A 25,124-nucleotide genomic window follows, 5' to 3' on the forward strand; every position below is an offset into this window, starting at 1 on the left:
TTCTTATGTGTTTATATGGTGTCTTGCACAATGGGGTCTTGATCTTAGTTGAAGCCTTTAGGTGCTACCATAGTACAAATAAAAAAGAAACAAGTGTGTTTCATTTCCCCCCCCCCCAGAAATATCTTCAAGGAGAAGATGCATGTGTCTCTGTCTCTCATAATATATTCCTTCCTTCCTTCCTTCTGCTCTCTCACTCTTCTCTTACCTTTGACACATGATTATTAAGCCTTATCCAATTTTATTTGGTTTTCAGATTTCCAATCTTTCTTGCTGTCAGACACATCAGAAGTACTACAAGACTTTCTGTGTTATTTTGGTGCTTTGTTTTCTGTTTCTTGTTGGCATCAGCAATGCTAATACAGGTGAACATCTATTTTTAAAATATGCCAACCAAACTTCTGAAAACCGCAAATTGATTTGGTTAGGGTTAGGTCAGATGTCGGGCAAAGGTTCAGATTTGTTCTTATTTTATCTGAACAATAGAATCATAGAATATAAGGGTTGGAAGGGACCTCAGGAGGTCATCTAGTCCAACCCCCTGCTCAAAGCATGACCAATCCCCAACTAAACCAATTCACCCATTAGCAATTTTGTTACTCATTCTCCAGTTTTTTACTCAACATTAATGCAGTAATTAGTGAGCTTCACTCATTTCAATCTACGTGTGAAGTTATAAGAATAAAAAAACTAGAAAGCAAGATATTTATTTGAGAGCTGCCTGAATTTTTGTGCAGTGTCTCATTTAAGTCTGTCAGACAAGTATATTCTATTATCTGTGATCCATTAGAAACAGTTATGAAGACAATGGCATTGAAATAGTTATCCCTACGTAAAAGGATAAATGGATACAAATCAGATATTAGGAATGGCAATATACAAAAACCTGTAGGGAACACTTCAATATCCCTGGACACACAATAGCAGATTTAAAGGTAGCCATCCTGCAGCAAAAAAACTTTGGGACCAGACTTCAAAGATAAATTGCTGAGTTTCAGTTCATTTGCAAATTTGACACCATCAGTTCAGGATTAAACAAAGACTGTGACTGGCTAGCCAACTACAAAAGCAGTTTCTCCTCCTTTGGTGTTCAGACCTCAGCTGCTAGAAGAGAGCCTCATCCTCCCTGATTGAACTAACCTTGTTATCCCTAGCCTGATTCTTGCTTGCATATTTATACCTGCCTCTGGAAATTTCCACTACATGCATCCGACGAAGTGGGTATTCACCCACGAAAGCTTATGCTCCAATACGTCTGTTAGTCTATAAGGTGCCACAGGACTCTTTGCCACTTTCATTGAAATAGTTATGTCTTATCAAACCATAATAGGGCCAACTTCTATTGACTTTACTCAGGCAGAATTCCAAATGATGTCAACTGTTGAAGTCAATAGGATTTTGTCTTGAGGAAGGACTGTAGGATTTTGCCCAAAATCTTTATTTATGACTGATAAATGGAGTCCACCTGGTCTCCAGATGAACAAAAAGCAGCTGATGGGGGGAAGGGGGAAATCAGTTCAAGAGTTTCTCTTTCATTCCTGCTCTGTGCAATATTCTTCTAGTTCACATTAAGTGTCTCCAGAGGTTATAGGATTCTATGAATTGCTGAGCGATGGCTGTCAGAAATATATTACTCAAATAGTGTTTAACCACTCCGAAGGGGGAGAGCACAAAAATTGCTCTGAGTTAATATGAGCATGAACTGTTTCATATAAATACAGAACAGAAGCATACAATATTTTAATATTATGTAATATTGTGTTTTCTAATAAATAATTAAACATTTAAAATGTTTCTAAACAGTGGCCTAATTTGCAGAAATGTAATTAATTTTTGAATATGAGTTAAAATGATCTTCATCCAGTGCTATTTATTTTTCCTGCATAAGACTTTCTAAATTCAGGTTAGGTTATTACATTATAAAGCTTATAAGTGCCACCTTGTGGGCAAAAATATTAAATATGGTTTATCAGATAAAATTCAGTGGAGGTAAGGTAGTATAATTCATTTTAAAATGTGTGTGGAAAGGAAATGTTTTGATACAGTTTGCTGTTTGCTACAAGACCTCAATTTATTTTATATTTGAGTAGGATTAACTGATACATGCAAAACATGTAGCAGCTTGATCCAAACTTTCTACTGGCTTTCCATTGGCTTTGGGTGAAACCCTAAATGAATACTACCATCCCATCCATGGAATCTGTCCAGGGTGCCTCAACATCACAGGTAACAGCTGAGAGACATTGTAGAATGAACACAGCACATATTACTGTCATGTTTTTCAGCCAAAAGGAATTTTTGCCATCAGCAAAGTAAATATTAATTTTTTGTACATAAACGCTATTATGTGGTAAAGCATCAGAACTTTTTTAGCCCTTTTGCTTAGTCTTGCTGTAGATTCTTGCACCTCTGGCAGTTTTAGCACTTTCCTCTAGAGTATGTGATGCTGGCTGCTGTCAGAGACAGGATGCTGGCTAGACGGACCAAAGTTTGGCAATTCTTATGTTCCTGTATAGCACACGGGACCTGGGCACAGGTTTTTTTTCATTAAGAAGTTCACATTTTAAAACGAGTTTACCTGCCCTTTTATCTTTTCTGCTGTGTCCCATAGGGTATGTCTACACAGCAGCTGGAAGGTGTAATGTCCAGATCAGGTAGACATACGTGCAGTAGCTCTGCTCGAGCTAAAAATGGGGCTGTGGTCACACAGTTGGCAGCTCAGGCTAGCAGCCTGAACATGGGGCTAGGACCTTGGGCAGGATTATACTCAGGTTGCTAGCAGATCTGTGGCCATATTCTGTCATGTCCAGTCTCCAGCATCCAATTCCCAAAGACTTGATCTAGGATTTGCCTACCTTTACCTTTAACTAGCTGCTTATGTGCTTTGTAGAAGCAAGGTTCAACTTTAGCCAGTTCTTGATAGTAAATGGAAGGCATAAACCCCCTAGGAATAACTTTAGTTGCCATCTTTACTAGTCTTGTAGAATTGAGCTGTGCTGAGAGGCAATGACTCATCACATTGCCCCATTATCCTTTTCGTTTTCTGTTGGCTTCCAAGATTGTGTTTTTGAATCTTCATTGAGTGACCTTGAAGTTTGGTGCTTGGTATTACAGTCTTACATGCTCATTGAATCTTCATGAGATCAGTACAGGAGGAATTGTTCCACAGCCAGTTTTCAGGCAGGAGGAACTCTGGAGAAATGACCATCTCATGAGTTTATATGAGAAAAGGTTAAACAAACGCACAAGTATTTTTCAGTATTTCCTCTGGACAGTGCATTGGACCTTATATCAATAATAACAAGCAAGTTACTAAGACTAACATGCAGATCTCCTCCTTGTCAGTGGCAAATAAAGTAGCAGATGAGTGAATGCCAACTTTTGTCAGTTTATTAGAAATCCCCCAAACAATCCAGATTGGTTGATATTTATAGGTCCATAGCAGTAGGAGAAAATTTCATGGAGATGGAGGAAAAACAGAAAGAATAGGGTCATGAAGGGATTTATTGGCCTCAGAAATGTGTGTGCAGACTCCTGCATCAGAGACTGCAAACACATTTCAGAATGACTAACGAGAAGGAGAACAAAGAGTAAACAGCCCAAATATCACCATTAGAAATGTTACCACAAAGCTTGTCAATTTTATTGAAGAAAAACATTGGTAACTCAACAGGCAAAAACACTGGCACGCAGCACCTAAAACCTTGGAAGATGGAGTCTTAAAAAGTGAGCTCAAAATGTTTTATTTAAAAAATTTATTAAAAAATGTTTTATTTTTTCAATTCTAACTTGAAGTTTCAATCGAGGACAGAAAAAAATGTGGCTCGGTGTAGGCCAGACTACCCTTTGATATGCTAAAAAGTGGTTAAAAAATCATCAGCCATGAGAAATGAATGACGGAGTGAGGTAAAGACAAGAGGCACATTGTGACTGGGTCTTAGAGGCTCTGGCGATGAAGGATGAATATTAGTTCCAATGGCAATATTATATACAAGATGACTAACTAGTCAGTATCTTCCAAAGCAGGCATCAAATAGAAAAGATTATCAATGTTCACGTTAAAATGTTTCTAATTTAGGTTGCTTTTATTTCAGTGAGTGGTTGTTGTGGTAGTGGAAACTTGGTTAGTTTAAGTTGAAATTTGCTTAAAAGAATAATATAAGGAACCATACAAGATAATGAATGAGGGTAAATCCCTTCAAAGCCCAAATCCAAGTGAAAACAAGATCCAGAGGGTGTGTTGCCATCTGAGATCCTTGGTAAGCTGGTGTCTGAGTTTAAAGGACTCTGAAAGGGCATTAATGATGATACATAGTGACATAATTAATCCTAAAACTACATGTTGAAAATCTTTCACAATTAATAAGGGGCATGAATAGTTTTAACATCAGCAAGCTGCTTTTAGCGAACCAAGGAACTAGTGAATTAGCTTGACATGTTGTATAAATGGCACTCCACTAAAGAATAGGACTAAGCTGGCCTGGTCCAACTCTCATTGAGTTCAATGAGGATCTTTCCATTGGCTTCAGTGGCAATTGAATTGGAGGCCATAACAAACTGGCAGTACCAAGAATGTGTTTTTCTACAAAGTGATTATTGTTGGGCAGACATTGGAAGACCTGGCCTGCTACCCAAAAGTCAGGGCTGGATTTCAGCTGAATGAATATTATGCCTGTAAAACACAGAAGGGTAGGACAAGGAGAAGTATAGGTGGGAAAAGTCCTTACGAACTTTTGAAAGCACATGCTCAATTTAATTGCAGTAGTGCTCACCACATTAACTGACAATGATCATGCTTAGACCAAAGGCTCTTAAATGATACATTTGAAATGAAGCAGTGCACCATTATTTAACACAGGTGCACTATTAGAGTGCTGAGAAATCCAGAGTTCAGTAGCCCTCAAATCTATGCTTGCACCAGGGTGGTGGTTCATTATAAGCATCTTGAAGTGAAGTGGAAATCATGATGATATCTGGGGCAATTGGTGTCAGGGGACCTGGATGCAGAAAATGAGTCAGTAAGAAAATCAGGGCTGAATTGTGACCTGAGTAGTGAAGTTCCTTCTTACATCAAGGCTGTCTAACAATTTTTGTTTCTATAAAAGTTTGCTGGGAACTTATATTTATCATACTGTAGACTTAAGTGACTGGCCACACAACTCAAATAGGCCCTGATCAAAAGATTCTCATTGTCTTAATGAGCTTTGGGTCAAACTGATAGTGAATTCTGAATACACACTGTTTGTGTGGGAGACATCATCTCAAAGACATTTATAAAAACTATTTGTTGGCCAGTTACAAATAGTGCACAAATTCAGTATCTGTTTGCAGACAATTCACAAATAGGAAAAAGGGTCAAAACCAGATTGCAGGAACTGATTCAACCAGCTCTCTCAGTAACCCTGACTCACTTAAGGAGATTTACAAGGTATCATTAAGTAGCTATTAAAGTGTTACACCTCAAGGTTCTACAAATGAAATTTAGTTAATAATTCTGTTGATGATACATAAACCAGAAAAGAATTTGTCTCTCTTTCCCATACCTCTGTTGGCGCTGCAGTGCTAGGGCACAACTCTGAATTGATACAGGGAAGAGAGGAAGAATAATCTGGTAATTAAGACATTGGACTGGGACTCAGGAGGTCTGGATAGTGTATTGGGCTCTGCTACCACTTTCCTGTGCCTTTGAGGAAATCATGAAATTTCATTGTTCCCTATTTGTAGAGTAGGTATCATTGTACTTCCTTTCTCCTGCCTTTTGTCCATCTTGTCTATTTGTATTGTGAGATCTTTGGAGCAGGGACTATCTTTTACAATGTATATGTATAGTGCCTAGTACAACATGGCCCCAGCTGAGTTAAGGGCTTCAGGCATTTCTGTATAAAAATAATAATAAAGATAATAATAAACTCTGAGGAGTCATTTATATGTAGTCACTTTTCTGACCATAACTATTAATTAACAATTTGAAGGTAATACTGGATAGAAGGCATTTTTAAATGTACTTTTTAATCTTAATGGTGTGTCTTGAGCATCTGGAACTGTCCCTTCATCTTACAGAGGTACAAGTTACTCCTGGGGGGATTCTGCGCCACTGTGCGTGTGCAGAATTCATGTCTCCCAGAGATTTCTTTGCTTCCCTGCAGAAAAATTACTTTCTGAAAGGGAAGCAAAGGGAAGCTGCAAGAGCAGTCACGCACCACTCCCTAACTGTGCAGGTACATCATTTCAGGCACCTGGAGCAGCCGGCAGAGAGATTAAATTGCATCAGAGAGGTGTCTGGTGGCACCTTAAAGACCAATAGATTTATTTGGGCATCAGCTTTCGTGGGTAAAAAAACCCACTTCTTCAGCTGCATGGAGTGAAAATTACAGATGCAGACATAAATATACTGATACATGAAGAGAAGGGAGTTACCTTACAAGTGGAGAACCAGTGTTGACAAGGCCATTTCAATCAGGGTGGATGTAGTCCACTCCCAATAGTTGATGAAGAAGTGTCAATACCAAGAGAGGGAAAATTGGTTTTGTAGTGAGCCAGCTAAAAATTCAAGCCCAAATTAATGGTGTTAAATTCACAAATTAATTGTAGCTCTGCAGTTTCTCTTTGAAGTCTGTTTTTGAAGTTGTTTTGTTGAAGGATGACTACTTTTAAATCTGTTATTGAATGTCCAGGAAGATTGAAGTGTTCTCCTATTGACTTTTGTATGTTACCATTCCTGATGTCTGATTTGTGTCCATTTATTCTTTTACATAGAGACAGTCTGGTTTGGCCAATGTACATGGCAGAGGGGCATTGCTGGCACATGATGGTATATATCACATTAGTAGATGTGCAGGTGAATGAGCCCCTGATGGTGTTGCTCATGTGGCTGGGTCCTCTGATGGTGTCACTAGAGTAGATATGGGGACAGAGTAGGCAACGGGGTTTCTGCACCCAGAAGCCCTGCCTCCGGACCCCATCCCTGCACCCAGACTACCCCTCACTGAACTCCCTGCACACAACCCCTATCCTGATGAGCCCCACCTCCCCTGCACCACCCTGAGCCCCCACACCACTGACCCCCAATTAGCTGCATCCAGACCCCTATCTCACCATGCCCCACTCCCCAGACCCCCCTGTTGAGACTCCCCACCTAGACCCCTCCGTTGAGCCCCAACCACTTTCACCTGGAAGCCCTGGCAGAGTCTCATTGCCCCTGCACCTGGAACCCCCCAACAAGCCTCTGTGCATCCAGATCCCCCCACACCTAGACCCCCCCTCCACTGGGCTGTCTGCACCCAGATCGTCCGACACAGAATCCTCTCACCCTACACCTGGATCCCCCCACACAGGGATCCGCCACAGTTGGATCCTGCCTTGTTGAGCCTGCCTGCCCCACACCTGGTGTGCCTGGCACAGAGGGGCAGGGCCCCAGGGTGTTTCTGGGGCAGGCTCAGGCCTTGTGCTGTGTCAGAGTCAGGTGCAGCCTCACCACTGAGTCCGTGTCTCTGGGGTGGGGAGGCTGCGAGGCTGCAGGGTGATCTCCCAGCTTTGTGCAGACAGTGGCCTGTGCTTCTCACTGCCATGCTGGAGACCTCTGTATTTATTTATTGACTAATAAAACTTGCAGAACTTTCATAGAATCCTAGAATCATAGAATATCAGGGTTGGAAGGGACCTCAGGAGGTCATCTAGTCCAACCCCATGCTCAAAGCAGGACTAATCCCCAACTAAATCATCCCAGCCAGGGCTTTGTCAAGCCTGACCTTAAAAACCTCAAAGGATGGAAGTTCCACCACCTCCCTAAGTAACACATTCCAGTGCTTCACCACCCTCCTAGTGGAAAAGTTTTTCCTAATATCCAACCGAAACCTCCCCCACTGCAACTTGAGACCATTACTCTTCGTTCTGTCATCTGTTACCACTGAGAACAGTCTAGATCCACCCTCTTTGGAACCCCCTTTCAGGTAGTTGAAAGCAGCTATCAAATCCCCTCTCATTCTTTTCTTCTGCAGACTAAACAATCCCAGTTCCCTCAGCCTCTCCTTGTAAGTCATGTGTTCCAATCCCCTAAACATTTTTGTTGCCCTCCTCCTGACGCTTTCCAATTTTTCCACATCCTTCTTGTAGTGTGGGGCCCAAAACTGGACACAGTACTCCAGATGAGACCTCACCAATGTTGAATAGAGAGGAATGATCACGTCCCTTGATCTGCTGGCAATGCCCCTACGTATACATCCCAAAATGCCATTGGCCTTCTTGGCAACAAGGGCACACTGTTGACTCATATCCAGCTTCTCGTCCACTGTAACCCCTAGGTCCTTTTCTGCAGAACTGCTGCCTAGCCATTCGGTCCCTAGTCTGTAGCGGTGCAAGGGATTCTTCCATCCTAAGTGCAGGACTCTGCACTTGTCCTTGTTGAACCTTGTTGAAGTTTGCAGAATTTTAAAATATTGTGCATAGAATTTTTAATGTTTTAATGCAGAATGCCCTCAGGAGTAACAAATGTGTGTTCTTGAAGCTGAATCTCATGAAGTTTATTCCCTATGTGACATATATGTGGTATCCTAATGACCAGTGTGCATGGCTATACATATATGGTCACAAATTATTTCAGCCTCTAGGTTATACTTCGACCATCCCCAGCATGAGTATAGGAACTCAAATCACATCTCAAGCTTGCTAACATAGTGCTTTGCTTAGCTGCCTCTGTATGGTTTTGCAGGACAGAAGCGGGCTTTGTCTTTTAGAAAAATTGTTTTTTAATTAAACCATTACAAAAATATACAGTAGCTATTGTTTTTGTAGAAGGAGATTCCTGTTACCTTTGGTCACTGAAGAAGTCTCATTAGAGTCTCTGCTTATAGGAAACCACTTTATATATTTTAAAAATTGTTACTTTTACCCAAATGCCCTGGGGGCAACACTAACTTTTAAATTCTGTCTACCATATTACTGGCTGAATTGTTTAAAACAATGTATCTCTCCATTTCCTTTTGAAAGGCATGGGAAGTGAAAACATCAGACTGTGTGAGTGGGGAAGATCTCCAACATGACTAGATAGCCAAGCTTGCATTAGAAATAAACACTAGGAAGTTGTTCGTTAAAGCCGCAATGAAATAAGGTAACAGATGATATTCTTGCAGTAAGGCCTTCTGGAACCTTGAAAATGGTAGAGCAGTGATTAGTTAAAAAGAAGAGCAGCAGTTGGTAGAAAGGAGGAGAAAATGGTGGAAGGACTTGGGAGATTTACTTTCTCATTTCATGTGCTTTCTTCACCTTTCAACTTTAACTTGGAGAGCAGTATTTCCCCTAATTTATCTCTATCTGTTTCTAACTTCTCTCTTCCCTGTTAAACCATTACTATCTTCATCCACAGCTAAAACATCAGAGCTGTCTTGGCTTTCTACTTTGGCATGAGCTTGATTTGCCTTGTATTTTAGCAGTCATTTTATTACAGGTTTTAAGGAAAGATCTCAAAGATTAGGGCAAACTGAATGAAACAAACTTTAAACACATTTCTAATTTTTTTCTTCCATTTTCTGAGATGTTTTTCCCTTGCAAAATCCCCAGGAGTCCAGATTTTATTTTATTTTATTTATGAGGAGGGCTATGATACTCTTCTTCTATGGTCTTCAGCTTAATGTGTATTCAGAGAACTTCTTAGGCTTGAGATGGAGGGGAAAAGTCAAACAGAAGCATTTAGTTTCCACTGCTGTTGTTACGACCTACTTGGTCTTCTCCTGCTGTAATACCATTGAAATTAAGCTAGAGGGACGAGGGAGCCATTACGTACTAGCAAAAAGAAAAGGAGGACTTGTGGCACCTTAGAGACTAACCAATTTATTAGAGCATAAGCTTTCGTGAGCTACAGCTCACTTTGAGCTGTAGCTCACGAAAGCTTATGCTCTAATAAATTGGTTAGTCTCTAAGGTGCCACAAGTCCTCCTTTTCTTTTTGCGAATACAGACTAACACGGCTGCTACTCTGAAACCTGTCATTACGTACTAGGTTGTTGCTACATAATGCTAAGTGACAAAAGAACCATCAAGAGACTAGTGCAAATACAGTGTTAATTGCCAATAAGTGCTGTAGGAGAATTGATATGGTGGTGTAGGAAAATGTAAAAGTCTTCTAAACCTAGGTACCTCTGATGAAATGTAAGACATATTGTAGATAAATAAAAAGCTTTATGGAAGTGCTACATATGAAGGTACTAAACTTTCCTGTGCCTGTTCCTGTCAGATACTAACCAAAATAATGCTACAAACCATTTCAGAGATTGGCAGAAAACCTGAATTTGAGCAGAGAGGAGGAGAGAGAGAATGGAGAGTCTTAACTCAGGTGTTGAGCCTGTGATGGAACATGCTCTTGCTAACTTTTCATAAAATAAAAAGTTCTGGAGACTGCTGATTTATACAGCAAATGCAAAATCTAATAATTGTGTGTCACTGCTGTTCTGTTTTCAGTCAATGCTATGTGGCAGTTGCTTTGTTTAGGATGGGTAGACAAGGGAAACCATACTTCTGAAAGACAAATTATAGGGAAAGATGGTCTCTAAATATAATTTCAAATGTTACTGTCCTAATAATACTTGCTTATGCTTTAGGTAGACAGATTAAAGGTCATTTCAGCACAAATCTAAGGTTTCTGTTTTAGTTTGTTGTTTTCCCCAATTCATTAAGTGCATCTTGACTCTTGCTAGCATATATTCTGCTTGTCTTGTTCCACACACTCAACATCTCTGGGATATGATCTTCCCTGTATGATACAAGTAATTAAATTTTAATAATAGCATAATAACAAAAATACCGTGAGACCTGGAAAAATCAGGATTCCCCTTATTCTTTTAGACAAGGTCTAGCCTTCAGTGATGTTCTGTGTCAATGGTAAATATGTCACAGGATAGCAAGGCTGAGTCACCATAGTGAGTGGGAGCGGGTGCTCCATGGAGCAGAGAGATCTGTCCTTTACATACCTGAGAAACAGCAGTGACAACAAATGTAGTAGACATTGGCAGTGTGCTGAAAAGACCATGTTGAATAATCTACTGCACAACCTTAACTTTGTTACATACTTGCAGGTCAGCTTTAAAATACTTTTCTCCTCTCATTTGTTTTTTCAGCATCATTTAATGGAAGGCATTAAAAATGATGATTTCACCTCCAGTGCATCTTTCTTCTTCTTTTTCTTCCCCCAAAACAGCTTGATTAGCAGTATGTTTTTGCTGAAAGCAACTTGTGTAAAATTTACAAAGTGGATGCAACAAATGCCAGACCCCTGTAAGGACAGTCAGTTATATGTAATATGAAAATTATCTAGCTAGAACCTGTTCTTCCACACTGTTTTTATTAATTTCAATGTGATATTAAATATGAATTTTGAAAATTGTCGTTATAAATTACCATGGCTCATGCTACATTAATCACATAATTGAGATAAAAACTAGTCAGAGACATTTCCTATAGTATTTAGATAACAATATTCTTGCTATTAGATTTTCTTAATAAGTCACTTCATATAAATTCACAGATTTCAAATCTAGAAGGGACCATTATGGAAATCTGGTCTGAACTCCTACATAGCACGAACCATAGAATTTCAGCCAGTAATTCCTGCATCAAACCTACAACTTCTGATTGAGCTATAGCATATTATTAGAGACATCCAGTACTGATTTAAAGACTTCAAGTGAGATAATCCACCACATCCCTAGGTTAGTTATTCCAAGGATTAATTCAGGGGTGGCCAACCTGAGCCTGTGAAGGAGCCAGAATTTATCAGTGTACATTGCCAAAGAGCTACAGTAATAAATCAGCAGCCCCCCATCAGCTCCCACTCCCAGCGCCTCCCACCCAGCAGCCCCACCGATCAGCACCTCCCTCTCCCTCCTCGACCTCCAGGTCAGCTGTTTTGTGGCATGCAGGAGGCTCTGGTGGGGAGGGGGGAGGAGCTAGGGCATGACAGTCTCAGGGGAGGGGGCGGTAAGGGTGGAGTAGGGGCAAGGCCTGTGGCAGAGCCAGGGGTTGAGCAGTGAGCACCCCCCGGTAAGTTGGAAAGTTGATGCCTGTAGCTCCAGCCCCAGAGTCGGTGCCTATACTCATTTCACTCTTTAATTAATGTATTTTTTTCAGGCAAGTTTGCTTTAATGTATAACCATTAGTAATACCAACCAAACTTTAGCAATAGCATGTGTGGGGAGAAGGGAATTGCCGTATATGTTATTTTAGAAATGTAGAGACACTTTTCCTATTTTTAAAATCAGACTTGCCTTAAAGTTATTTTCACCAAATTGGAGAACGTCTTGAACACCGACCTGGCCAAGATGGCAGCCTACTGTAGCAGTTGACACCTCCAACTAAGTATAACTAAGACCATTTCAGATACCTTCCACACCACAGTGCAAGTGCTAACATGAGTTAGACGTCTCCCGCAATGGAAAATGACTGAAACTCAAGGCAAAACCAGTCTCCCTTGGAGTTACACTGGGCGGTTCTTTGACTTCCCATGACCATACAAAAAAGACTGCTACCAAACTCAGGACCAGGAATAATCTAATCAGCCAATTTGCCAGTTCGACCTGGGGCACAGGCACACAGACACTTCACATGTCAGCTCTTTCTCTGTCCTATTCCTCAGTGGAATACTATGCATCTGTGTGGTATCATTCACCCCACACTAAATTCACTGATGTCACCTTGAACTCAACCATGCTTATCATAGGCATCCTGTGCCCCACTCCTATCCCATGACTACCAGTTCTGAGCAACATAGCCCCTCCAGACAGTCGTCTCAGCCAGACTGGTGGAAAAGCTATATGCCAATCCAGATCTCCCACTGTACATAGACATTTTCACACACTCCAGAGCATGACTTACATCGAGACATCCATTGTGGTTTCAACTATCAGATCAGAATCTGTCAGCAGCAATCCTATGGCGTGATGAGTAGTTGGCTAAAGATGTTTGGAATGGCTTTCTTGTCACTGATACAACCATTTGACCATCTGGATTTGACCTGCCTTGTTACCTCTGGACTCTGATGAACAGGTTCTGAACTGGCCAAGGAATATTTGCAGCCAGCCTCTACACATGGGGTCTGTGTGATGACCCACTTATCACTGTGGCCTCTGTCAATCAATGGCGCATGTTGTTGATGAGTATCAGCTGACTAGATTTTCCGGTGGCCTTAGGGCCCTTCACTGTGCTGATGAAACTGCTGTTGGTTGGCTCAGCAAGCATTGCAAATGCTAGTAGAAGTACCTGATCGAAAAGTGAACCTTTTTGCAAGACATTACTCTGTGGCAGGACACTCCATATTCTTCATAGAAATATGCTTAAGATATGAATATGGCATAAATAAGATATACTTTATGCAAGATGGCTCATGTAAGCTATCATTGAAAAGGTTATAATTTACTGAATGTGATTATCCAATTTGTATGCATGTATCATTTCTGTATCTGAAGTTAGGAATATTGACTTTGTAACCATTACAACTGTGTGTGTACTTGGGGAAACGCCCACCAGACAGTAGGCAATCATCCTGAATGAGCCATTTAAGAAGGACAATAGAGCTCTGAAGATACTAATCTCCCACCTTCCTGAGGAGTTTCCTGGGATGCTGCATTGACACTACAAGGTCAGGTGATAAGGTCACCTGATGCAAAATACCACTTTGGACACTGCTGGTACTTTTCCACAGGAAACAAAGGCTTCCTGCCTTATATAAATCTTATTTAAATCTTACTGGGGAGTAAGGCAAACGGGACTCTCCTCCATTGCCTACCTATGAAGAAAGACTGCTAAAAATACCTGAAGAGACAAAGAAACTAATTTGAGGGGAAACTCAGGGGTGAGCCCAGACTGAGATAGGGATCCAGTCTGTAAGAAGAGATAACTGGAACTCTAAGCTACAGAAACTCTGCATCCTGCATAATTCAACATTTTGGATGAGAAATTGCATTTTGTAACCTGTTTCTTTAGAGAATCAGGCTTAGCTTGCGTGTTTTGTTTTATTTGCTTTGTAATCTGCTTTGTTCTGTTTCCTATCCCTTATAATCACTTAAAATCTGTCTTTTATAGTTAAACTTATTTATTGTTTATAACATAATCCAGTTTGTTCAATCCATATCTGGGGAGGGGCAAGAAGCTGTGCATATCTGTCTTCTCATTGAGAGAGAGGGTGAATTTTTCTGAGCTTGCACTGTGCAGATCTTTCTATACAGCGCAAGACAATATTATCTGGGGTTTCTCTCTCCACAGTGGGTGTGCATGTGAGTGCTGGGTGAATCCTCTTACAGAGATCTGACTGCAGTGTGTGGTCTTGTCTGGGTGTATGCTGAAAAGGGGTTTGAGAACCTGGCACAGCAACCCAGTGCAAGGGAAACCCAGGCTGGCAGGGCCAGGGGGCTAAGTGGGACCCCAGCACATCAGGTGGCATCCCAGAAGTGGGGTCTTACCAGTCACATACTCCACACAATAAGACTGGATAATGTACACAGCCCTATTTATTTCTAGTCACTAAGTATTCTAAAGGTTGCCTGAATCAGAATATGTTTGGTTCAAAATGATCATTTTTGGTTTATTCACTGCTAACTTCTAATAGGTTGAAAAAAGTAAATCTCTCTTCTATGGCTGCAAATTATAATTTTAAAGAGTCAACTGTCAGCCACCAAAAACACTTTTTATTGTGTCCAGTGTTCAATTATTTTAATTGATTTCACCTACAAAGGGGCTGGCAAGGCCATTCTTTAGATAAATGACTAGAAATCTGAAAAAATATGTCTGACTGACTGGGGGATAATGTTGCAAAGCACCATCTTATTAGGTTCACACTGAACATTTATCAGAACAGAGAGAGATGTGGCCTTAAAATTACACAGAAGAATAAAGGCAATATCTGGTGATGTAGCTGCGTTAACATAAATACCACCAACAATGCTAGTAGCCCAGCTGAGTTTTGTACCGTTATTACAAGAGGAAGAGTTCGAGGCCTTGGCTGGCCCTGTTGATGCTACCTGTCTGAAGTCGGATGTTATGTTGTGCATGCAGAACAACAGAGAATGCAGATCCCGAAAGAGGCTCTGCACAGCTGAGATTAGTAGCCTGCAGGTCTTTTGATCCGTTTGTGGTAAATGAGATTTCTAGATAATTTACAATGTACAATCAGGTCATCGGTCATATTTGAATCTTGTTGCTTGTGGCACCACACTCCATTTCTTTAGTGGCTGAGCCACTTGTGGCACACGTGTAGTTGTCATTTTGCCTTTTTGGCATAGGCACGGGAGTTTTTCAACTATATTTAAGTATAACTTGAAGCTACCTGCTTTGCTCCACAGTCTGCTAGGCACTGGAGCACACAGTATCCAAATCAGTTGTCTGACGGTTTTCTTCTAAATCATTTCACTGCAAATACTGGCAGTTTTAGAAGTGGACATTAGCAACATATTGGAACTCATCATTCTTTTTATCATTCATAAACTAATATAGCTAGAGCACAGAAGGCAAATCATTGGCACTTTGTATTGTGTATGCCACTGTACCAACATAGGTTTTAGTTTAGTACATTCATTTAGCACTGAAATTGTAACATCTGCTTTCCATTTCAAGAATCAGCACTTCATCTCTTTAAATGCCTGGCACTAACCCCATTCTATTGTATATACAGCCCTAAATCCCTGTGAAGTCCACCACTGAATATTTCATCCAGATTGTCCTTTGTTTTTCCCAGAGATTTCATTTAACTTAATGTTGGCAATTGTGTGTAATTCTTGAACAACTTCTTTAGTACTAACCTGTAACTTATAAAGTTTTCTTAAAACATATTGCAAAAATTATTTGAAAATAGTAAAGATATTTGGCTTTTAGTACAGTTCAAAAAAGTAGAAGTCTTTTGAACTAAAACATTATTTTAGGGGACACATGCTCACTACCCCCCTTCCGTTTGGAACCCAAAGAACAGCTGCAAATGCAGTGTCATAAGAAAAGATAAGTTATGGCAAGAGAAAAAATTATTCTTCCACAGGCAAGACATGTCTTTCTTTATATGTGCCCATGAATCTGCTGTTAACAATCCAGACTGGTGTATGTGGTTATATGGAATGCAAACAATTTAATAAGAAAGTTTAAAGAGGGTTTTGATTTTTTAAAACATTTGTTTAATTGCTAATGAAATAACAAACCGGTACTCAAATGTATGTAATCATAATTCCAAAAATTCTCAGGAAAAATATTGACTTTTTTATAGCACAGGAAGAGTGCATTAGCTGATCACTAATCAGCAAAGTGCATTCACTGTATGCTACCAAAAAGTTATATTAGCTGATTCATTGCTGTCCTAGCCAACCCGACCTACTTTCTGGGCTGCAGAATTTGGCTTCAGGCCACACTGCAGAAAGGCCAGTGTGAGCAGCTTCTGTGGATTATGCTGCTGTGACTTCTCCAGTCAACTTTCTGCCATTGAAATCCAGGGCCATTAAGTCATTAATTCTGGACGCTGGATACACTGAGATTTGTTTTGGGCTTGTTACGTTTTTTTTATTTCCTAATTTTATTTTCTCTCATTCGTTTGTTCATTCATGTGTGTGTGTTTATACAGAGATAATTACATCCTGATTCAGAAAAGTGTTTAGGGGCCATACTATGTCACACATGTGGTAGAGAGCTCCATTCGATATCATGCATCTTTCCCTGCTTCCACAGCACTCTACTAATTAATCTAACTCCACCAGGACTATTTCTAACATTCCAAACCTCTGAGCAGCTTCAAACAGCTGCCTTTAAAAAAGAAACTCAAAATCAACTTGCCAGAAAAATGTTTCCTCCTTCAGTCCAAAATTACTCTGGCCCAAGGCCCAGGACAGGCCGTATTTAGTCCTGGACCAGTGATAGGGTCAGATCTAATATCTCATGACCCTTCAATAATAAAAATATGTGTTTTACACAGTTAGAAAGTCCCACTGATCCAGTGGGACACAAAACTTGCTATACTGCCATATCTGGAAATATGGGCTATGCACACATTTTTTTATACATGACTAAAATATTTTAGGTAATTTTAGAGGGTTTCTAAAATGAAGAAGTTATCATTTGCCTGTCTCTCAGACCTTTGTGCAGTACTCATGTACAAAGGCACCTTCATTCACAGGCAGAAGGGTATGAATAATAGTCCCAATTAAAAATTTAAAATCCCTTGAAGTATTTCTAAAATACTTATTCTGTAAAATATCTCTTTTGCTTGTTTGAATGAAGGAAACTTCATTAATCCGTAGAAGACAGAATATTAGTCTGGAAGACCACTGTGCATTTATACAAGCAATACATATCATACAACATTTCATACATGAAGGGGTTTCCTCCATATATTGACATACTGGCAGTGGAACAGTTCCTACATGTCACTGGATAACCTAAGAGGGTGATAAGCACCATCACATTTCTTTTCAGATAAATTTACAATGGAAAAAGTGTAAATCCTTTCAACAAAAGATCCTTAATAGGGAAAAGGCTAGAACTTAATTAATCATCTGTAGTTATGGAGCAGAAGTCTTAAATTCAGAGTACTTCATTTTTCAGATTGCTCTAGGCTTGTCTGAAATCTTGATGGAGCAACATGCAGTGGTAATTTCTGTATTTGTCCAAAGGCATGAAGTTATTAGCAAGTAAAATAAATTTTAAGTAAAAAGCAAAAATGAAATATGTACATGATTTCCTTCTAATGCTATGTATATGCTATGTAGTGTAAATGAAAGATGTTAAAGCAAATACTTCCAACAAGAAACAAACTCTCTTCTGAATGACAGGGCAATTCAATCTTGCTAAAAATGGTAGGTTATAACAGTTTTTCAGTTGTCAGTTATCCCTCACCACCCACCCACCCTCCTACACACACAGAGTTTTGGACCTTGATTCAGCCTCTTGCTTCATGACCACAAACAGGCATCATTTTCAAGCCCCACATGATACTGGCGGGGTTGAGTGAGATGGCTTAATTTGTGTTCTTTGGATAATCATAAAGAAAGATGTAGGGGCTTCAATATTTTCACTGGAACTAAGCAGAATTTGGCTTGTGGTTTAGAACATTTTTCACAGCAAGGGAGAAGAATTAGGATTGGAATCTGGAAAGAAACATAACAATGCCAGTGCTCCTGACTCTGCCCTTTCTTATGGGTTATTGGAAAAGCCTTCTGTATCCTTTTCATTTGGCTCTTTACTTGCAGGAGAGAATATGGAACAGGCATTAACCAGCTTTTTGCACTAAGTATTGTGCAATCTACTTAAAATAATGGAAGAGTGCTTTTGACTTTAAAAGAATATTTAAATCAAACTGATAAAACTCATAAGTCTGAGAGGCTGTTTTACTGTAATATTTAATCAGGTTGGTTTGTCTTTCTCCATAAGGTCACACATTTTTTGAGTCATAATATGAACTGTAAATTTCTTCCTTGTATGTGTGTCTCTAAAACACCGTTTTGAAAGCAGGCCTATTATATAGGTGAAATGAGAACTGTCTATCAGCATTCATGAGGAGTAATGTTCTACAGAGAGAGACTATACATTCAGTCTACTTTTTATGGACAGAAATAAAAATGCTTGAAAATAAGGAGGAAATGTATGTAGTGCATGCATGTAAAATACAAGTCTTGCTGAATTTTTCTCTGGTTTGAAGAAAGTACTGAACGCATTTTCTTGCTTTAAATTTACATTACTTTTAGGAATACAAATGGATTGTCTTTGAGATTGCGTGCCCAAATCTAGGACCTGGCTGAATTGTACAGGACCAGGTGAATATTGGAGAGGGAGCCAAAGTTGGCATTAGGCCACTTTTCTGCCCCTCACGTGGATCACTGGGAGCAGCCAGGAAGTTGATTTGTCTCCTAGCACAATTTAGAGACTTTTTAGAGACTTGTTTGTTTGAGAGATGCCTCATTGGTCCTTCTTTTTGGGCTTAAAAGTATCAAATTTGTAAGAAAAGAAACAAAAGATTTCTATATAAACCAAAAAATCCCAGTTTGGGCTGCAAGAAGTTCTTCAGTGATTGGTCCCTATCGTATTCAATTGAGGGTTTACATATATGCACCACATGTCCAGAACCGGAGAATTTGAAAGTAGTAGTGTCCAGTGATCCTCACATGCACCCTTGCTTTGCCTCATGGTTTCATCCTAGGTGATAAAGGGCAGGGCGGACTGACCACGTCTCCAGTTCCTTCTTACCGCTGCTGAGTCAAAGTTGGAGCTACTAGTGTCCTCTCATGTGTGACACACCTTAAAAAGAGTAGAGTTGTATATAGTTAGTTTTTGTTGTAGTATTTGCTGTTTTTACTGTTTTAACATAGTTTTAGCTTTTTTAAGTAGTATTTGGAATAGGACTGAGACTTTGGGGGAATCTGTTTACCGGTTACACCCTCCCTCTGTACCCATGCGTGGGTACTGGACTATGCCAAAGATGCCAGGATTTAAAATCTGCGCCTCCTGTCCCCGTTCCTTCTCGATCAGTAACTAACATCAACACTGCCTCAACTGCTTGGGAAAAGCCCACATTTCATTCAGGTGCAGTATCTGCCAGTCCTTCCCAAGCCATACCCGAGAAGGCTCTCTGCCTTAAGAAGCACCTCATGGAAGTCACCATATGGCCTCAATCGTATCCAAGCCAGGGAACTGCCCCCTGTATATTGGCCTGAGACAGCCAGGTATGTGCCTCTGGCTCTGGCGAGCGAGTCCACCTCCAGCGATACCACCACTACAGACCCCATGCTGGGGCCTAGGTGGGAGATGAGGAAGCATGCGCATAAGCATGGCAGTAAATTTTCTTCCAAACCGAAGAAGGGCAATGCGCCTTCATGAGTTCCACACCCTCCAGAATTTGAGCCATACTTCAATCAATGTGTATCTACACACCTGCACCCCAGCAGAAATTCTACCATCAGCTCATCTGCACAATGGTTCAGGACTTCCCAGTTCTTCCACCAAAATCCATATGAACCATCATGCAAGCACCAGAAGACCCAACGATTCTGTCCTCCAGGCCTGCCTTCATCTTTGCACATACAACTGTCTCAGAAAAGATATTTCTGAGACCACTAGAGAGCCGATAACCTTCTCTGCATGTCAGTCCGTCCCCCACTTCCCATTCCCACTTTCTCGGAGCTGCTAATGCACCACAACAGCAGGATCAGACATTCCGATACAAAGATGCTTCACCTCAGAGCATGGTACTTGGATTGGCATCTTCTCTAGAAGAAGAGTGTTCATTGGAAGTGAAAGGCATGCTATTGAACAGTAGGAAAGAGTCCATTAGGTGTTCCTACTGGATCATGTGGAAATGCGTTGCCTCCTACGCCCAGCAAAAAAGGCTTTCCCCAGAGGACATGAAGATTCCACTTCATTTGGATAACTTCCTGTTCTTAAAGGGCTTGCCCCTCTCAAGATCCACTCTCCCATGGAAGAACACTCTGTATTTACACATCCGTTGACAACTAGTTTTGGAAAGGCCTTCTGAGAACATATCACCTATACAACCTATTGCTCCCCAGTGGGACCTCAACCTCATTCTATCGGCACTGATGAAACAACCCTTTGAGCTGCTGGCTTCATGCTCTGTGTTCCTTCTGTTCATGAAAGTCACCTTCCTTGTGGCTACCACTTCAGTGAGAAGGGTAGGAGAACTTGGTGCCATGATGGCAGATCCCCTCCTTTCACCACTTTCCATAAAGACAAAGTCTCCCTGCACCTACATCTTAAGTTTCTACCAAAGTTTGTCTTTCAGTTTCATCTCAGTCAACCCATCCACTTATCTGCTTTCTTCCCCAAGCCTAATGGCTTGGAAGAGGAGTGATGACTTCATTCCCTCGGGTGCACTGGGCCTTGGCCATCTACCTCAGAGGACAAAATTGATCGGAAAGTCTCCTAGAATTATTTATCTCAATAGCGGAGAGTTAAGGGGCAAGCAATTTCCACATAGAGAATCTCCAAATGGATTTCTGGATGCATTACACTGGTCTATCAGTTGTTGAACTGAGGGCCCATTCCATGAGAGCCCAGTTGTCCATCATGGTCACCCTCCATGATATGCTGCTTAGGGACATATGTAGGGCGGCCATGTGGAGTTCAGTACATACCTTCACTACATATTATGCCTTGGTGCAGAACTTTGTGACAGATGCCTCATTCGGCATGACTGTCCTCCGCTCAACTGTTCCATCTTCAGCTTCGCACCCTCTGAATTAGGTACTGCTTGTTAATCACCCTCAGTGGAATGCAGTAGGGACCATCACTCGAAGAAGAAGAGGAGATTACTTATCTGTAACTGGAGGTTTTTCGAGATGTGTGGTCCCTATCTGTATTCCACCTCCCGCTCTGCTGCGGATCTGTTGGGTTTGCAGTGGGGAAGGAACTGGAGATATGGTCGGTCCTCCCCGCACTTTATCACCTTGGACTAAACCATGAGGTGAAGCAAAGGTGCCTGCATAGACCAACGGACACTCCTACTTTGAAATTCTCCAGCTTCAGACACTTGGTGCATGCGTAAACCCTCAGTAGAATACAGATAAGGGCCACACATCTCGAAGAACCTCCAGTTACAGGTAAGTAACCTCTTTGTCTTTAAACTACTGCTTAGTCCCACCTTTGACAACCAGCCATTGTAGCTGCTTCTATAGGGCTCCTTGGCTTTCCACTGAGTATCTGTTGGAGACTAAAGTCCCTAGTCTTCCTACATTATGCCACCCTGTTCACCTGCCACTCTGTTCACCTAAGCTTAGAGTTAACTCATTGTTTGCTGATGTTCAGTAGGTCAAGTGCTCTGTGTCACAGCAGTGCCCATATTTTAGTAAATTTGATTTTACATTGATGCGAATGAGAGTCCCTCTGATCAAAGCATGGCAAGATTAAGTGCTGCAACACCCTTAAGCTCACTTGAAAATTCCAGCCACAGAGTATCTCAATGTCTATTCTGCGACTTGGGTATTTTATTACATTTAGTGTGTGGAAAAGCAAAGAAATGAAACAATCCAAAATGCCAATTCACTGAATCTCTGAAGTATTTATATTCTGCAAAAGTCACATATCCTATGTTGATTAATATTCTGAAGGATTCATGAGACAGTATTTGTAAGCTCTGAAAAAAATGTTGGTTTGATTTTTGCAGAGCATTGGCTGTGATGACTACCTGGGATCAGACAAGGTGGCTGACAAATGCGGAATATGTGGAGGGGACAACACTGGTTGCAAGGTGGTCTCTGGTGTTTTCAAACACACGCTAACAAATCTTGGCTACCACAAAATAGTAGAAATTCCTGAAGGGGCTATTAAAATCAACATTACTGAGATGTCCAAGAGCAACAACTACTTGGGTAAGTTGTATTACATTCGAGATAAAACATGATTGGTGTGATGGTGCAGTTTGCCTGGAGGTTTGTCCCAGTTAGTGCACTCTCAGCAAAGTGAGAGAATTGACGAGAATACTAACTCATTGTTTCTAATTCTCGGTTATACGGGAGAATAGTGCAAGTAGGGTGGTACTCTCCAGTACGCAGTACCTGCAAGAGATTTTTAGGGGGTATGAGTACCGGAAAGACTTAGAGCTGCGCTCTGCTCATTCTTTATATGGCTTTAACAGCAAAATGCATATGCTAACAAACTTAAACAAAGGCTTTGTTTATGTTTGTTAGCATATGTATTGTGCTGTTAAATTGGTCATGAGTCCTCAAGACGGGAGAGGGGGGAAGGAAGATGTTTAAACAGTGTTTTTTATTCTGTTTCTCCCCATTGGTCTGAATTATCCATGACATTCATCATGCATCATATCAAGTCCAAATCATTAGTGGAATGCCTCTGCTTGCACTGACCAGAGGATGTTTGGATTCTGATGTCAGCCCGCGTCTGCAGCCTGACAGGTATCAGGTGTTGTCCCCAGTGTACACAGAAGTCGTCTTTGCAGCCAAACTAGGCTAACATGCATTTTGCTAACTGGAACTGGAGCAGCAAAACAAGGAAAACAAATGCCTAACTTTCCAGCTTTGTGGGTGGGAGAACTATAAGTGAAGATTGGTATCTGAAGTTATGAATATTAGCTTTGTTTGCTACACATTTGCACCTGTGGTAATGCCCACAAGGGATTTAGCCAGCACATGAAGGGACAAGTCAAGCTGAATGGCCCATTAAGGAACACTTAGCTCACAATGGCCCCTGGAAAGTGCCTGTCTACACTTAATGGACTTTTTGTGAATGTTCTAACTAGAATATGGGTGGGGGTGATGGACATGTAACTTGCCCATGTGACTCCAAACTCCATCTTTCACAGTAAGAACAGATTTCCCTTTACTTGGCACTTGGCAGAAGCTAAAAGGCCCGGCCTGGAAATATATCCGTTTTGCCTCTTTCCTGCTGTGGCCTCTTTACTGCTCCAGTCTCTGGACTATGAACATATACTAATGGAAGCATTCTAACCAAGGGACTGAGGACTTTAAGGTAATCTGGAGCCTTCGTATTTCCTTGATCCTTTGCAGATGGACTTATGAGTTGGATATGGTACAGAGACTGTTTTAGCCTCATTGATTGCTGATCTCTCCCTTGCAGTGCACAAAGATGTATGTCTGCTGACTTTCTCACATGAGTCAGCCGCCTTTGATACCTGTGGTATAAGCAACATAGCTCTTTTGTGAGTGGTTTTGTTCTTTCCTCTCCAAATGTCAAAGCCTGTTCCCATTGAACTCAATAGCAAAACTCCTTCTGATCTCAATGAGAACAGGATTTGGCTCCAAGAGATCAGAGAATGTGATTTTGATCAATTGCTTATCTGTCCAGAGACAGTTCTCATGCATGTTCTGCCAGGTTGATTTTGGTTGCCCCTCGTGTATGCCATGCTGAGGAAAATAATAAAACAATTTGGGCTGTAGTTCTAACAAGATGCACATGGTGCACAGAATTCTACGCCTCTTTTCCATCAAACCGAGATGGTGCAGCATCTTTGCTTTCCTAGTGACTGGTGGAGAGCAATACTTAGATAAAGACAAGCTGGCAGAAGCTTAGTTTGGACATAAGGGAGGCACTGATACTGTATTAAGGGAAAGTGGGGTGATTGTCCTTCCTATCCTTTCATTTAAGAAGTTTTCAAATTGAGGTACTGCTGGATCCTCAATGACACCTGGAAGTACAGGTAGCACGAGGGGCCCAAAGCATCATTTTACAACTTTATCTGTTTAACAGATGCAGTTGTAAAATTTTAGACAGGTAAGAGTGTGTGTGTCTGTGTGTGTGTGTTGGAGGGGCCGGGGAGAGGGTGGAGGACCCAGGCTGGGGGCAGGGTGGGGAGGAGTCACAGGGAGGGTCACGTGCAGAGGTCATGTGCCCTCCCTTGTGTCCCTCCCATGAGTGCAGTACCAGCAAGAAATCATTTCTACTTAAACCACTGGTTATACTGGCAGGACAAACCCCATGATTTGTGTCTATTGCCCTGTTCATGTGATCTTGCTTTGACTTTCCCTGTTCATTGGTTCCAATGTGGGAAATATACTTAGCACTTTCTAAATCTTCTCTAAAATGTTAGTGAGACCATTGTCTCCAGCAAGGCAGGCAGCTAGTCAGTTGAAAGCCGTAGAAAACAGGATTCTCCTATTTCCTTAAAAAACACCACGCAGACCTTTTAATGCAAAAGGTACCCTGATCACAGTCACAGCACCAAGTATTTCAGTGGGTGGGTGGGTATGAGTGTGTGTGTTTGTTTTGGGAAGGCATCCACAGAATGTAGTGTCATTCAGATGTGAAGAAATACCATGAGAATTAAATAGGAAGTGAGAATCTGGGAATATCAGGTAACACCAGACATCTGAAGGTACGTTTTCAGAGCTGAATCATGCCTGGCATTGGGGCTGTTGTGGAACTTCCTGTTTTACAAACATAGACCTGCCATGTCCACCATTTGTGAGTTTTCCCCTATTTTCCCTATATATCAATCTTCCTATGAGTGGCATGGACTCACACAGCTCATCTGCAAGGCCCAAGCCTGTCCTCATTTAAGTCCCTCTTAAAGACCCACTTATGCCAGACTGCCTAAAGCAAATCCAGTTATCTTGGTGCACCCATTATGAATGCCATCAGCAAACACTAATGAGAATGGAGCTCTGCCTGAGGGCTTTGAAAGAT

General features: G+C 41.1%; 1 protein-coding gene across 2 annotated transcripts in view; it reads left to right on the forward strand.

Annotated features, from left to right (window-relative positions):
• THSD4 (thrombospondin type 1 domain containing 4) overlaps nucleotides 1–25,124 on the forward strand; it is a 238,583-nt gene that overhangs the window by 85,485 nt on the left and 127,974 nt on the right. Inside the window, exons 1-2 of one of the 2 annotated variants that reach the window (XM_084642342.1) lie at nucleotides 18,709–18,766; nucleotides 22,129–22,333. In XM_084642342.1, coding sequence (XP_084498468.1) covers nucleotides 22,309–22,333 — 25 coding nt within the window. In that variant the 5' untranslated portion in view covers nucleotides 18,709–18,766; nucleotides 22,129–22,308. Of the gene's footprint in view, nucleotides 1–18,708; nucleotides 18,767–22,128; nucleotides 22,334–25,124 lie in introns of those variants that run through there. The other variant, XM_084642341.1, reaches the window with a different exon arrangement.

The sequence above is a fragment of the Lepidochelys olivacea genome (genome assembly GCF_965140295.1).
Source record: "Lepidochelys olivacea isolate rLepOli2 genome assembly, chromosome: 10".
NCBI lineage: Eukaryota > Metazoa > Chordata > Testudines > Cheloniidae > Lepidochelys > Lepidochelys olivacea.